The 13,854-nt window shown below is 34.0% G+C and overlaps 1 protein-coding gene across 1 annotated transcript in view; it reads right to left on the reverse strand.

Moving 5' to 3' along the window:
* LOC107748524 (neurocan core protein-like) overlaps positions 1 to 13,189 on the reverse strand; it is a gene marked incomplete at its 5' end in the record, with an annotated part of 18,823 nt that extends 5,634 nt beyond the window's left edge. The window contains 3 exons of the mRNA XM_016563332.1: positions 2,132 to 2,290; positions 6,227 to 6,340; positions 13,085 to 13,189. Coding sequence (XP_016418818.1) covers positions 2,132 to 2,290; positions 6,227 to 6,340; positions 13,085 to 13,189 — 378 coding nt within the window. The remainder of the gene's footprint in view (positions 1 to 2,131; positions 2,291 to 6,226; positions 6,341 to 13,084) is intronic.
* Between the last annotated feature and the right edge of the window lie 665 nt (positions 13,190 to 13,854).

A 13,854-nucleotide genomic window follows, 5' to 3' on the forward strand; every position in this document is an offset into this window, starting at 1 on the left:
TTATTACTATTATAATTATATATAATTTATCATTTTTATTAATTATTTATTAACTTTTTAATAATTATTTATTGTAGTGTTAACTTTGATTTTATATATATATAGCTGGATCTGCTGTCGAGCCTTCCCGAGGTGTCATGGGCTTAAATCGGTGAAACACCAATGAAGGGGGGTGCCCATCTGACGACTAGCTGTAACTACCAACTCTTTGACCTGGTGCTTGAAAGGAAGAGAGAAGGAGAAGAGAAGTGATGCTACTGGCTCACAGTTGGTGCAGGGCTAAGTACCTGTAAAGGTGGGCCAGTTGCGATGGCCTCATCGTATTTTGCATATCTTTTTCTGGTTTACCCAGTGACTACTTGGAAAGACAAGTTGGCGACCGAGGAAGAACGGTGACAGCTAGGAAAGACGGCTGACATTTGGGAAAGACCAAAGCTGGGGTGTGGAGGCTTGGCAGGCTGAAGCACAACCTCCGCGAGGAGGAACCCATTGTTAATCGCTATGGAGAGGTACATTACAAGATACCCCCAGGGTCGAGCGAGAGCGGGGGAGGATGATCGGCCTATAGGACAGACTATTGTTATGACCACTTATGATGAACAATCGACTATGGAACAGCCAAGCGACTTATCTCGGGTCTGCAGATGTGGGAGGATATGTAAAAATGAGAGGGGTCTGAAGATACATCAGTCAAAGATGAAGTGCTTGGAACCTGAACATAATGTGCAACGCACAGGGAAACCTGGTGAGACGGAGGAGAGGCCGGGGCAGGAGGCAAACCACAGCCCCCAGAATCTCCAGGCACATGATGAAGACGGGAGCAGGAACAGCATCATTGATGTGTCGGAGGACATGAAGCACCAGGCAGAGGCGGAGGGTACACATGGCATTAGACAACCTGGACAGGATATATGGGTAGGGGTGGTCCGAAAGGAACTGGTGAATTGGCCTGCTGCAGTGGCAAGGACGGAGTGGGAGAAGTTTGATCATGATGTGGATGAGGTGCTGGAAATAGCTTTGGCAGGAGATGTGGGGAAGAAGCTCAAGGCTATGGCTTCCATTATTTGGAGCATAGGTGCTGATCGCTTTGGAAAGAAAGAGCCGAAGGTTAAAACATACACCCAGCCAAAGGAAAACAGACGGGTGAAGGAGATCGCAATTCTTAGAGGGGATTTGCGGAGGCTGAGGAAGGCATTTCGTGAAGCAACAGTGGAGGAGAGACCAGCACTCACGGAAATTCGTGATAACCTGAGGGAGCGCATTAAAATTTTGCGAAGAGCTGAATGTCATCGCAGAGACCGGAAGCGACGAATGAAGGAGCGGACAGATTTCACCAAGAATCCTTTCAAATATCTGTCGAAACTTCTGGGTGATGTAAGATCAGGGCAGCTGAAAGCAACTAAGGAAGAGGTGGAAGAGCACCTTCGGCAGGTCCATAGCGACCCTAGAAGGGAGGACAGTCTGGAAGAGATGGAGAAACTCATAAGACCAACAAAACCAGCTATCCCCTTCAGAGCTGAGGAACCGAGCTGGCAGGAGATGAACACTTTTCTCAGGAAGGCCAGAGCAAAATCAGCCCCAGGGCCGAATGGTATTCCGTATAAGGTATATAAATATTGCGAAAGGCTCAGGGGACGACTTTGGAAGCTACTGCGAGTGGCATGGAAGAAGGATTTCCTCGCTGACAGTTGGCTGGTCGCCGAGGGATGCTTCATCCCTAAGGAGGAAAATTCTACAGGGATCAAGCAGTTCCGTACCATCTCTCTCCTCAACGTCGAAGGCAAGATTTTTCTTGGGATTCTGGCAAAGAGGCTGACCTCCTTTATGATAGACAATGGATACATGGACACGTCCGTCCAAAAGGGGGGAGTTCCAGGGGTAGCGGGCTGTCTTGAGCACACTAGCATAATTACTAAGATCATCGAAGATGCAAAGAAGAACCGTGGTGACTTGGCAGTTCTGTGGCTGGATTTAACAAATGCATATGGGACAATACCCCACAAGTTGGTGGATTTGACACTGAAGATCTACCATGTCCCAGAGCGTTTCCAGAAGCTTTTGCAGCGCTACTATGACAATGTTTTTTTTTTATATATTTTTTTTAATCTAAGCTCTGCAGCTTGAGACGGACCGTTAAGGAAGTCCTGCTCCATGGAGGAAGTGATGCTGGTCAGGTGACTGCTGTGTTCCCTGCAGTCTTTCTCTGCGTCCTCCCAGGTGTGTCTGCGAGGAAACAGACGGTAGCAGTGACCGTGAAACTTCTTCCAGCCGTGTTCACAGCCCTCTGTGTCTGGAGACAGAAAAAGACATCACTGGCAGGGTTATTATAGTTAATTAAAACTAAAATAAAAACTTTTTAAAAAAGTGTTACTTGAAATAAATATTAACTGAAATAAAATATAAAAGAACTTTTTAAATTGTCAAATCAACATTTCTCATTTAATTTAGTTTAACTTTAGGGACTAAAACATATGGAAGCTTGTTTCAGAAACAAGATTAAAAAAAATTACAAAGTAAATAGAAACCTCTTATCTCACAATTCAAACTCTTTTTTGCAATTCTGAGTTTCTATCTTGCAATTCCAAGTTTATGTCTCAAAATGTAAAAAAAAAAAAAAAATCTGAATTGTGAGATAAAGTTGCAGTAAAAAAAAACAGAATGTAAAGAGATGTAATCTTAGAATTCAGAGGGGGAAAAAAGGCAGAATTGCAATATGTAAACTCAAAATTGCATGGGAAAAAATTGTTTATTTCTTGCAATTCTGAGAGAAAAATTCAACTAAAATTCAAAGGAAAACAGAAAATATAAAAGACTAATTCAAAACGTTAATAAAAACTATAGTATATCAATGATAATAGAATAATAAAATATTGCCATCATACTTTATTCAGAATGAGCATCAGGAATTTTTTCATATGCATGAATCAATTCAGTTTATTATCCTAAATTCCCATAATCTATCTCTGTGCTAGTGTTTCTGCGGCTTCATCAGATGAACCTTCATCAAAACATTAAAAAACCCTGAAAACTCTGTCTACCTGGTGGGTTAGTTAAGAGGCATCATATAACCGCTCGAGTGTGTGTGTGTGTGTGTGTGTGTTCTGTGGTTAAATCTGAACGAAGGCCACCAGAGACCAGCTATTAAAGCAGCACACAGATGTAATTAAGTCTCTATCAGTGGAGGGGCAGAAGAAACACTGAACACCAAGGTCCAATGAGTGTGGATAATGAATGAGGGGTAATGTACAATCAGCCTGTCATTACTGTAAAATAAACCCCGGTGAAACGCCCTGAAGGGGTTTATTTTGTGATAATGACCAGCTGACTGAACATTATCCTGCTTATTAAATGGATACTTATGAAATAAATAAATGGAAATGAAACATTGATATTAGTGTAAATGATTGGAGTGTGGAGTAATACGAGAGACATGAAACTGACAAATATATAGTGTCAATGTAGACTGTAAAAAAAGTTGTAAATAAAACAAAGATTATTGGAGTAAAATTAACAAGAAAATATTATTTTAGTTTTTTATTACTTCAAAATTTCATGTTACTTGCATTCTTTGTAATAATTTGTGAATTTGACTAGCAATTTCTACAAAATCCTACACCATTTTTTCAGTGTACACACAATAATACGGTATAATGAAAAAAAGCAACACTGTTTGTACAGATATAGTGCATTGCTTTTAAAATACCAATAATTACCAGAAAACTATTTTATGTATAATGCAGGACTTTTAATTATAAAAAAGCCCGAAATACACAGGGACTCTTATTTTGAAAGGTCTATGGTTTAATTCTTCCAGCTGCTTATTTAAATAGGTGTGAATATGCATATGCAATATATGCAAGGTATTACTGGATATGCAATATGTTAACTTGATAAACTTGCATACTGCAAATGCAATATATTAACTTTGGCCATAAAGTAAAGGGGGAAGTGAAGTCTACGGCTCACATTTTTGAATTTAAGACTTTAAAGAACCCATGCCTGTATGTTCAAACTGGTTCAAAAACACTTCATTGAAAAACTTTAAGAAATGCATATTCAGAAAGTGAATGAACAATACTTCCCGAGCAAGACGGCTGAACAGTCGCAGTTGTGCTCTATTGGAAACATCTCAGATTAAACACGAACATGCAATGGACTGTGAAATGAATGTCCATCAGCTACAGACGCTGTCTAAATCTCTACAGCAGCATAACTATGATGAAGCATCTTCTAAATACACACACAATAATGCGTCTGATACAGCGCTGTGACATCACACTCGTGTCAAGTGCAGTTCTGTGCCATCAGCCAACGGTATTATTAGCAATAATGCATCATCGTTAGAGTCGCTGTCACCATGGGACTCAGAGGAGGGCGAGCGGATGCTCATGAGTCTGCAAAACCACTGAGATTAGTGCCACAATGTGTTACAAAGTGAGAGAGAGTGGTCAACATAATGAAGCATGCACACCACACCTTTGAGACGCCGACAAACAATGTAAAACTCTAATGAGAGGAATGAAAAGACCTGGCAGAACTCGCTGGACTCGCCAACGTTTGTTTTCTTTGCTAATATTACTAGCTGACTCCATTCAGATTGCTATTTTACTTATTTGACCGATTTTTGCACAATGCGAATTAGACATTACTGCATATTGCATATGGAAAATAATATTAATTTGAAAGATTTTTGAACATTGTGAATATTCGATATTTGCAAGATATGATTACATATGCAATAATAATTTGACAGATTTTTGCACGATACAAATATGTATATGCAGTTATATGCAAATTTGCATGTGCAATATATTCAATAAATTTTTGCATATTGCATAAGCAATATATTAATTAGATTTTTGCACAGTGCAAATATGCATACGCAATTTATGCAAGATATAACTGCATACGACATAAGCAATTGATTAATTTCACAGATTTTCTGAGATTTTGTCAATATGCAAATGCAATATATGCAAGCTATTACTGCACATTGCATTTGCAATATATTAATTTGACTTATTTATGCACAAAGCAAATATGCATATGCAATTTATGCAAGTTAATACTACGTATTGCATTTGCAATTTAATATTAATTTGACAGATTTTTGCACATTGTGAATATTGAATATTTGCACAATTTAATTGCATATTGCAATATATTAATTTGACTATTTTGCACAATGCAAATATGCATATGCAATATATGCGCACAAAATGATTACATGTATATCCTCCTGACAACCAGCTATGGAGTTTTGTCCTCTGTAGAGGACATTCTTTTTTGGGATTTCTCTGAGACCTTACATGTCACAGTTTTAAGTCAGGATGTCCTGTAAAGAGCACTAAGAGCAAGATATTATTGCATATGCAATATTAATTTGACAGATTTTTGCACAATACAAATATGCATATGCAATATATTAATTTGACTTATTTTTGCACAATGCAAATATGCATATGCAAGATATTTCATACTGTACATGCAATACATTAATTTGGTAAATTTGCATCTTGCATATGCAATATATTAATTTCATGAAATAAAGTAAAAGAAGTAGTGATGTCTATGGCAGTTAGAGGCTTGGATCAGAGTAAACAGCTTCAATTCTCTTTTAATTTCACTGAAGTCTTGTATACTTTATTGTATGCATCATTTATCAGCTTCATGTACTTGTATATATCATATATGCATATCTCCGAAGAATTAGAAATGGTGCAAAACTAAGTCAAATAAAGTAAAATAATGCACAGTAAAGCAAGTAATATTAGCAAATGAAATAGACTTTGGCATACAAATAGAATTTATGCAGTGAACGTGTCTCTAAAATCTCCCACTTTGACCAGTTAAAAAGTGCCTAAAACCCTTCTAAAACCAGCCTGACCAGTGGAAACCAGCTTGGTGAGTGAAGCTTTACAACAAGGATAACCATCACAATGACTGACACACAAAGATTCTTTCTGATTGGCTAAAATAGGCTGGGCCACTCCCCTTTTCTCCTTAGGACCGTCACAGAGCCACTGATTTCACTGGTACTCGAGATATTTCATGTGTGCTGCTCCACAAACATCACGTCAAGCACCTTTAGGCTGCTTTAAGAGGGATTTCCCAGCAGGGAACGGCTTTCATTTGAGTGGAATATGAGTCGGGTTGCAGGAAAGCATCGGATAGAGGGATGTTTGCACATGTTTCTGAGCTCATGTTCAAGGTTCGGGCGTCTCACCTCTCTCACATCGGTCTCCGGTGTAACTCGGCAAACAGAGACACACAAACGAGTCCTCTTTATCGATACAGGTGCCGCCGTTCTCACAGGGGTTCGACTGACAGTCATCCACATCTGAAACAACAATCGTCACAGAGTTAGAAAGCATCACTCAGGAGTCTCTCTGTGTCCCACAGCAAAACTACTTCTATTTAAATATTAACTTGCTCTCAGATGTTTCTCCCAAAGTTCCCTAGTAGAAATAAATTATACACATTAAGATTACTTGGGTCTTTTCTCTGTAAAAACACGGACTTCAGCAAACATCTACATATGTATATTCATATACAAACCCATTTTGTTGTTATTGTAAAGTAAAACTATAAAAAAACACACACACACACTTTTTGGTAACTGAAATAAAGCTGAAATAAAATGAAATATAAATATCAGATAAAAAGTCTAAAGAAAAAAAGTAAACTTAAAAGTAAAAAAAGGAATTTAATAAAAATGATTACAATTAGAAAAGCTAATAAGCACACACACACACACACACACTGATACACACACACACACACACACAAACAAACACACACACACACACACACACACAAACACACACACACAAATTGTTGTTCCAAACTCATATGATATGGAAGCCTGTTTCTGCCACGGAATTTAAAAAAATATAAAAAATTATTTCACAATTCAGACTTTTTCCCTCAGAATTCTGAGTTTATAGCTCACAATTCTTTTTTCTTCTCAGAACTGCGACATGCAAACTCATAGTTCTGAGAACAAAAGTCAGAATTTCCAGATATAAACTCAGATTTTCTGACTCACAATTCTGAGTTTATATCTCGCAATTCTGTTATTTTTCTTCCACATGATAAAAAATAAAAAAAGCTATTGTGACTTTTTCCTCACAATTCTGCGTTTATATCTTGCAATTCTGCATATTTAGATTTAAGAGAATTAGATTTCTCTAAAAAAGCCGCAGCAGAGGGAAAGATTTAGAGAAAAAAAACTTCAATTTCAGTTTGTTTCTCACTTAAAACCATTATATTTATCATAAAACTGCACTGAATGCAATATACCTACGTAAGTTGCTTTGGATAAAAGCATCTGCCAAACGCATTCATGTAAAAACAAAAGTAAAATATTATTTCAGAAGACTAGGAATATAGCAGGGTTATTATTGTTCACTAAAACTAAAACCATAAAAAAAATCTTTATTTTAAATAAAATAAATGTAAATAAATTAAAATAAAATATAACTTATTTCACCTACTGTAGTTTCTAAGGAAAATATTTCTCATTTTTGTTTAGTTTAAGTACAAAAATAACTAAAACTAAATAAAATAAGTAAAAATAATAAATAATATAAAGATATTTAAAAACTAATAAAAATGGCAAAAACACAGCAAAATTACAAAAACTTTCAGTAAAAAATACAATAAAGTGTATAAAGTAAAAACAGAAAATATAAAAATAAAATCAAAACAAAAACTATAATAGTATGTCAATAATACTAAAACATCACTGGAATATAATGTACACATAGACTATTAAATGTTGTTTTTAAAAGCATAACTAAAACAAAAACCATAAAAACATTTGTTACTTGAAATAAAAATAATCAAATATTACAATAATCAAATATGAAAAAAATTAAACATTTTATTTCAGCTATACTGTAGTTTCTAAGGCAACATTTACGCTTAAGTAAAATAACTAAAACTAAGTAAAATAAATAACAATTAATTAATACAATAGACATATTTTTTATTAACTAATAAAAATGTCAAAAACACTACTAAAACTTTAACTAAAATTTAAGTGAAAACAAAATATAAATAAATAAAAAATAAATAAGTATATCAATGAGACACTGTTTCATTCAACCAATTAAAAAAATGTAGGGTAATGATTCACATCTATATTTTTTAACTTGAGCCAATGAAAAATAAATAACTTGCCCTAACAATATTTTCTATGTCTATGAAAACTATTTTATAAAACCTGGCACAAAGTATATTTTTCTTGTTGAAGAAAGTCAATTAATTTAAATTCTATTTTTGATCCAAACAAAAAAATATAGATTTAATCAAAACAAAAATTCTCATTTAAGACATTTATTTGTATAGTTTTCAAAGACATCGAAAATATTGTTTAGGGCAAGTTATTATTATTATTTTTTATTATTATTTAAAAAAATATATATAGATGTGAATCATTACCCTAAATTTTTTTAATTGGTTGAATGAAACATTTTTTTCAGTGTACTAAAACAGCACTGGAATAAAGTGCACATGTCAAGACCATTTTATGTTGTTTTTAGAGCGTAGAGAATAAATCACGGAAAAGAGCAGCTCTGAAGAAGAAATCAAGACATGCAGGTTTGAAGCAACATGAGGGCGAGTAAATGAATCTTTTTTGGTTGAACCATCCCTTTCAAACCTCACAGACGGCGTAGGACTGTAGATCATAGAGCGGTAATATCAGGAGGTTAAAGTGAGCCGACAGAGACGTGGAGTGCTGAAGAGTCATTTAGCGTCTGTCACAGGCCCGTGTAAGCGCTTTACAGCTCACGGTCGTACAGGATTACTCACCAGCAGCAGTTTATAGGACATTAATGCAGACGTTTCCCAATATAGCAAACACTTCTGAGGCTCGGCGTTTGTCATCAGAGGAGCTTGAAAAGATGAAGCTGAAAGACTTAAAGGTTTGCGTAACGCGTCAGTCACAAAGTCCCAAACTGCTGCTCATAAACTTCTTGAAGTTTTTAGGCTTTAAGTGGATATCAGACGAGCAGAGGATCATGGGAAGGCTGTATTCGGAGCTCAGGCTGATTTGATCGCCGTGTGACTGGAATTAAATGAAGCCTGATGAAAACTGAATCTCACGAAGCTTCTCAAGATCATATCTGGGTCACATTTCACCCAGGTTTCAAGTTATTAAGGATCCCTCTTCAAATTCTCATTACTATAAAGTGTAAAAATAATTATACATATATACATATCTATATTTTTAATTATAAACTATTTATGTTCAGGGGAGTGTTTTTTGTACTGCCTTTGATTTTTATTAAATAAAAAAATATTCATTTAAATATTTGACTAATATTGATTCATATTAAATCAAAAATCCACTGTATTGCAGTACATTTTTATTGTAATACAGTCATTTTTATTACCATATGAGAATCTAATGATCCACTAAAGCAAAAAGGAATTACAAGAATTACATTTAGAGGGATAAGGTCATAAAAAAAAAATATATATAGTAATAGTAAAAAAATAATAATAATAGTGATAGTAAAAACACTCTTTTCTTTACAACAGAATTAAACAGAATTTCTTTAATATTGATTAAACTAATTATACTAATAATATATACTTGAATATATATATATATATATATATGAAGAAATTATTTAATTGCTTAATATTTAATAATAATAATAATAATAATAATAATAAATTAAGCACAATATTAAAGAAATTCAGTTTATTATAACAGAATTGCATACATATTAATTAATAAATTACTTAATAAATTACTAAAATTATTAAAACGAATTAATAACTAATATAAAAAATATTATATACATAAAATAACAATAACCAAAACAAAGTAAAATAAATATAAATGAATAAATACTATAAAGACATATAAAAAAACTAATAAATGTCAAAAACACAACTAAAATTTTACAATTAAAACGAAAACAGAAAATATAAAAATAAGATCTAATAATAAATACATAATAATAAATAAAGCACAATATGAAATAAATTCAAATAACAGAGTTATATACATATTAATTAATAAATTACAAATTAATTAATAACTAAAATAAAAAATGAATATACATAAAATAACAATAACGAAAAACTAAGTAAAATAAATAAAAATTAATAAATACTATAAAGACATATTAAAAAACTAATCAAAATGTCAAAAACACAACAAAATAACTACAATTTTACAATTAAAGTGCAAACAGAAAATATAAAAATAAGATCTAATAATAAATAAAACACAATATTAAATAAATTCTGTTTATCATAACAGAGTTATATACATATTAATTAATAAATTACTAATTAATTAATTAATAATATAAAACATGCATATTCATATAATTGTTGATAAATATTCATATTATTATTAAATAATAAACATCAAATAAAAATAACTAAAACTAAGTAAAATAAATAAAATACTAGTAAATAAACAATGTGTGTGTATGTATTATTCCATAGAGTAAAGCACAAACATAAATAAAATTGGTTTACTCTATGCAAAGAGATTTTATATACTTATATAAACTTTTTATATAATAAAATAATGTTTGAAAAGATTCGCCTCTAAATATCACATTAAATAAGTGAACATTCATCAGTAAAAAGGAAAAGCACCTACTGAGGTCATATCCTGTTTCTTAAAGACTCACAAGGTACTTCTGCTCCTCATGAATATTTGAATCGGCTCATACATTATGCGGATGGTTTCGCCGCGAGTCGCTCTGAAAGAGCACATGAGCCTCTGAAGAGTTTCCCTATCACTGCTCCGCTCACATCTCAGACTGCAAATCTACAGCATATACGTCCTCAGAGAGAAGAAAACACTCTCATCATCTCCTCACTCTCTGCTTCCTTTCTGAACAGAAAGGAGACATCAATGAGAGACTGTCATCTCCTTGAAAACGAAAGTCAGTCGTAAAGGTCTGGATGAACCATTATATTCAAATATCTAGCTGAAACGTTTGTCACCAACCCAACATGCTAGTCTATAAGGCCATTAGATGTATCATTTAATCATAATAAAAGCACAAACTGAATTAGCATTGACCTTCATCTCATCGTTGTCGTTTCGGTCTCAGAGCACACTGCAGTAAATGTGAAGAGGTCAACATAAACCTGTCAACCTTCCCCTGACCTTTGACCCCCAAACGCCCACCCTTGTGTCTCACATGATGGACTGCTTGACCTCTGACCTCGGTATTGACCTCTGCCTATAAGGCAGCTGGGACAGAATCCTTCTCAATAACTGGATTTGTCAAAGATGCAGCCTTTAGTCAGAGAAAGTGTTCTGCTTCTCAGATAGAACGTGAGCTCACGAGCGTCTCATCTAGAGTTTCAGAATAGATCTCAACAATGATTTGCTAAAATACTGGAAAAAGCTGCTCCGCATTCGTTTTATAGATCTAAACTCTTGCTGGTTATTGTTAACTAAAACTAAAACCATAAAAATACTTTTCAGTAATTGTAATAAAGCTAAAAATGAAATGAATACATAAAATATTATAACTTCAATAAAAAAACAAACCAATAAAAATTAGTATTAAAGCTAAAAAAGCCCATAAAATTACTAAAACTGAAACTAAACTGAAAATATAAAAATAAAAGCTAATTCGAAACATTAATAAATACTATTAATAATAAAATAAGACTGTACTGGATGATCAAGGGATTTTTGGAGGAACATCGGAGACAAAGCTGAACATTTTCTTCTAGTTATACATGCAGATTTTATGACACGAGTGTGATTTTAAAATATAAAGCTTCAACATTTATGATTTTTTAATGGCCTTTTCAGTTCTTCAGATAGACTGGATAAGGACTTTAAAAAATCATTTTCGGGGTGAATTAATCTTTTGATTTAATAGATTCAATATTCCCACACATTTTGATTCATGGAATTTCAGAACGCTTCCAGATATTAGTGATTACTGAAAGACTTTTAAATCATTTTATAGAGATACAAAAAAACAATTTCAGTTCTAAAAAAATCAATCACAATTTTAAAGTTTTCCAAGACCTGGGAAACATCGGATCCTTGTGCACTCATGCTTGTTTTTGTGTGTTTTGGGATGTTAAGATGAACTGCAGGCTTGCTTTTTTTTTATTCTTGATAGAAACACTTCTTAAGAACATGCAGTCTTCTCTTTTTACACTTCTTTATAACAAGTAAAGTGCAAATGGACAAGATTAAACACACAAATTCCCCACTGACACTTTGACCTGCTACAAACTATCATGTGTAAAAAAAAATTACACATCCACTTGTGCTAGTGTGTACAGGAACACATTTCTGTCAAGGGTTTTAAAGGAATAGTTCACCCAAAAATGAAAATTAGCTGAAAATGTCCTCACTCTCAAGCTGTAGATGAGTTTGTTTCTTCATCAGATTTGGAGAAATGTAGCATTGCATCACTTGCTCTGCAGTGAATGGGTGCCGTCAGAATGAGAGTCCAAACAGCCGATATAAAAACATCACAATAATCACAAGTAATCCACACCAGTCCAGTCCATCAGTTAATGTCTGGAGAAGACAAAAGATGGATGGCCAAAATAGTCCATAATCCATAATTAATGCTTCCTCCTGAAAAAAAAGTGGTCTGAATCAGGAGAGAAATCTGCACAGATCAAGCACTGTTTACAAGCCAAAACAGCTCTAAACAAATACGTGGCTGGATTTTGATGTGAGAGACAACAGGAGATGCACTTTTTCACTGCAGGAAGCGCTATTATGGATTATGGACTCATATTTTAGCCAGAAGCGACGATTTAAAGTAAAAAATGTCTTAATGCTGGATTTGTTTCAGCTTTTGTCTCCTCAAGACATTAACCGATGGACTGGAGTGGTGTGGATTACTTGTGGATTATTGTGATGTTTTTATCAGCTGTTTGGACTCTCATTCTGACGGCACCCATTCACTGCAGAGCATCCACTGCTGAGACACTGATGCAATGCTACATTTCTCCAAATCTGATGAAGAAACAAACTCATCCTAATCTTGAGGGTGAGTAAATGTTCAGCAAATTTTCATTTTTTGGGTGAACTGTTCCTTTAAACTCTGGATTTGCTCACCGATTTCACAGCTCTCTCCTGCGTAACCCTGCGGACAGAAGCAGCGGAAACCCTCTCCGTGAGGAAGACACGTCCCTCCGTGCAGACAGCTGCATCTGTCGTCCGCTGCACAACAGAAAACACACACACACACACAGTCTGGTGTCAGTGACGCTCTGGAGGTGATCCATCACAATCTGTCAAGACATACGTGACCCACGCGACCCTCTGAAAGACATCCACAGCGAGTCCTGAACGCCCTAATGAGAGTTTAGACACATGTCAGCAAGGTTCAGGGACAAAAACCTGCTTAATGAGTCCAGTTTTCCAAACATCATCTGTCTTACATTAAAGCACTGGCAAGTTACTGACAGAAACGAGATCTGAACGTTTACCTGGTGCAAAACACGCTGCCATAAACACTAATATCAGCAGTAATAACAGTGATGCTTGACTTAGACATTTAAATGCAATAATTGTTTAGGTGTGAGATCGAAATAAAACCGAAATTGCAATATGGCTAAGTGCGATTATCAAATAAATATATGCACTACATGAACAAAAAAGAGAAGCTTTAAGATCTCAGTGGTGTAATGTTTGAAAATGATGAAATTAAGACAATTAAGATAATAATTATTAGTATATTATAATTTTTTTATAAATACATGATTTTTTTCAAATATTACAATAGTAATATACTTTATTTAGTAATATTATTATTATCATGCAAATATATTTATATTAAAATATAATTATTATAAAAAACATAAAATTATACAAATATAAAAAAT

Source organism: Sinocyclocheilus rhinocerous, unplaced genomic scaffold (genome assembly GCF_001515625.1).
Source record: "Sinocyclocheilus rhinocerous isolate Xijiao unplaced genomic scaffold, SAMN03320098_v1.1 scaffold380, whole genome shotgun sequence".
Lineage (NCBI taxonomy): Eukaryota > Metazoa > Chordata > Actinopteri > Cypriniformes > Cyprinidae > Sinocyclocheilus > Sinocyclocheilus rhinocerous.